This window comes from Lathyrus oleraceus, chromosome 2, assembly GCF_024323335.1.
Source record: "Lathyrus oleraceus cultivar Zhongwan6 chromosome 2, CAAS_Psat_ZW6_1.0, whole genome shotgun sequence".
In the NCBI taxonomy this organism is placed as follows: domain Eukaryota; kingdom Viridiplantae; phylum Streptophyta; class Magnoliopsida; order Fabales; family Fabaceae; genus Lathyrus; species Lathyrus oleraceus.
In genome coordinates, this window is record NC_066580.1 from 360,049,971 (window position 1) to 360,052,237 (window position 2,267).

Sequence of the window (2,267 nt, forward strand, 5' to 3'; positions counted from 1 at the left end):
CTATCAAGTTTCTATTCAAGCCTCTAATATTCCCACGCACTTTCCCTAAACACAAAAAGGGTTTATTTCCAATAAAGTGGCATCAGAGCTTCAAGGTCCTAAAAAAATGGCGAAGGGAGGTTTCCCTTTTCAAATGCCCATGCTCACAAAAAACAACTATGACAATTGGAGTATCAAGATGAAGGCGCTACTAGGAGCTCAAGATGTGTGGGATATCGTTGAGAAAGGCTTCAATGAGCAAGATGAAGTCTCGTTAAGTCAAGGTGTAAAAGAGACATTGAGGGAGTCAAGAAAGAGAGACAAGAAAGCTCTCTTCCTCATTTATCAATCGGTGGATGAAGATACATTTGAGAAGATCTCCAACGCAACGACGGCCAAAGAAGCATGAGACAAACTTCAGACTTGCAACAAAGGAGTGGAACAGGTGAAAAAAATTTATCTTCAAACTCTTAGAGGTGATTTTGAACGTTTATTTATGGAAGAGTCCGAGTCAATTTCTGATTATTTTTCTCAAGTATTGGCCGTAGTCAATCAACTTAAAAGAAATGGCGAAGATGTTGATGAGGTGAAAGTCATGGAGAAAATACTTCGCACTTTAAATCCAAGTTTTGACTTCATTGTTACCAACATTGAAGAAAACAGGGATTTAAAGACCATGACTATTGAGCAACTCATGGGTTCCTTACAAGCATACGAAGAAAAAAAAAAGAGAAAAATTAAACAAAAGAAGGCTATGGAGCAACTACTACAACTCAACATAAAGGAAGCAAATTATGTGAATTACAAGAGCCAAAGAGGACGAGGTCGTGACCAAGATCGTGGGCGTGGACGAGGACATGGAGGAGAAGGAAGAGGCAGTTACAACAACTACTCTAACAATGGAGAAAGAAGTTGGAATCCACAGGCAACAAGAGGTCATGGAAGAGGAAATTCATGGTCGAGGTGTGACAAATCACAAATCAAGTGCTTCAACTGCAACAAGAAAGGTCACTATGCATCTGAGTGTAGATTCTCGAAGAAAGTTGTGGAGAAAGCTAACTTTGTAGAAGAAAAAGATGGAGAAAGCAAGTTGAAGAGAAAAGAAACAAATGGTACCTCGACACCGGTGCAAGCAATCACGTGTGCAGCGATCGAAGCATGTTCGTAGAGATCAATGAAGCGACAACTGGCAATGTCTCATTTGGAGATGACTCAAAGATATCGGTCAAAGGCAAAGGTAAAACTCTTATACGCTTAAAGAATGGAAGTCATCAATTCATATCCAATGTCTATTATGTTCCTAACATGAAGAATAATATTTTGAGCTTGGAACAATTATTAGAGAAAGGCTATGACATCCACTTGAAAGAACAAAGTCTTTTCTTAAGAGTTTGTAGACATAACTTGATTGCTATGGTGCCCATGTCAAATAATAGAATGTTCCTCTTGAACATTCAAAATGATGTTGCGAAGTATCTCAAGACTTGCTATACTGACTCTTCGTGGCTATGGCATCTACGATTCGGACATCTCAACTTCGACAGTCTAAAATGTTTGTCAAAGAAGGAAATGGTGAGAGGCTTGCCTAGTATAAACTGAAATTCTAGTAACAGACTATCGATGTCACACTGGATGTTATGACATCAAATTCTACGCAGACAAGAATGATGCAAAACGTAAATGCAAAGGACAGTAAATAACACAGACAATTGTTTACCCAGTTCGGTGACACACACACCTAGTCTGGGGGCTACCAAGCCAGGGAGGAAATCCACTATAAGCAATATTAATTCAGGACTTAAACCAACAGTTTAATCCTATCACTTAAGACCTACCCAATGCAATTTCAATCTTAAACTAAGATCAGAGTTCCTACTCACTCCCCCTCAATCACCACAGTGATTACAACCTTTAATTAGTTTAAAGTCAACGACGAAGTTATACTTCAAACAACTCTTGATTGTGCTTAATAGCTTTAATCAAGAAACACAACACTCACACTTAAAAGCTTAGAGTGACACAACAATTACAACTCAATGAACACCCTAGTCCAATGCAATCATCTAGGTGATAATTGTTTGGCTCACAAGTTAAACCTAATACAAGACACGAATAAAATACAGCAGTGAAATATGATGGTATAATAAATTCTTCACGCTTCAAACCCCCTGAATGCTGAAAGTAGGATTGCCATCCTTTTATAATGCAGCACTTGGGCCTTGTACTTGAATTTCCTAAAATTAAGGTTAAGCAAGTTAACCTAATTTCCTTATATTAGGGTGCTAACA

The 2,267-nt window shown here is 38.3% G+C and overlaps 1 protein-coding gene across 1 annotated transcript; it reads left to right on the plus strand.

Moving 5' to 3' along the window:
• Positions 1–475: 475 nt before the first annotated feature.
• Positions 476–1,147, plus strand: LOC127123275 (uncharacterized). The gene has a single exon (XM_051053508.1). The coding sequence runs from the start codon at positions 476–478 to the stop codon at positions 1,145–1,147; it is 672 nt and encodes a 223-aa protein (XP_050909465.1).
• Positions 1,148–2,267: the final 1,120 nt, after the last annotated feature.

Coding starts and splice junctions, on each gene's coding strand:
- LOC127123275 (XM_051053508.1), top strand. CDS start 476: ATGGAAGAGTCCGAGTCAATTTCTGATTATTTTTCTCAAGTATTGGCC.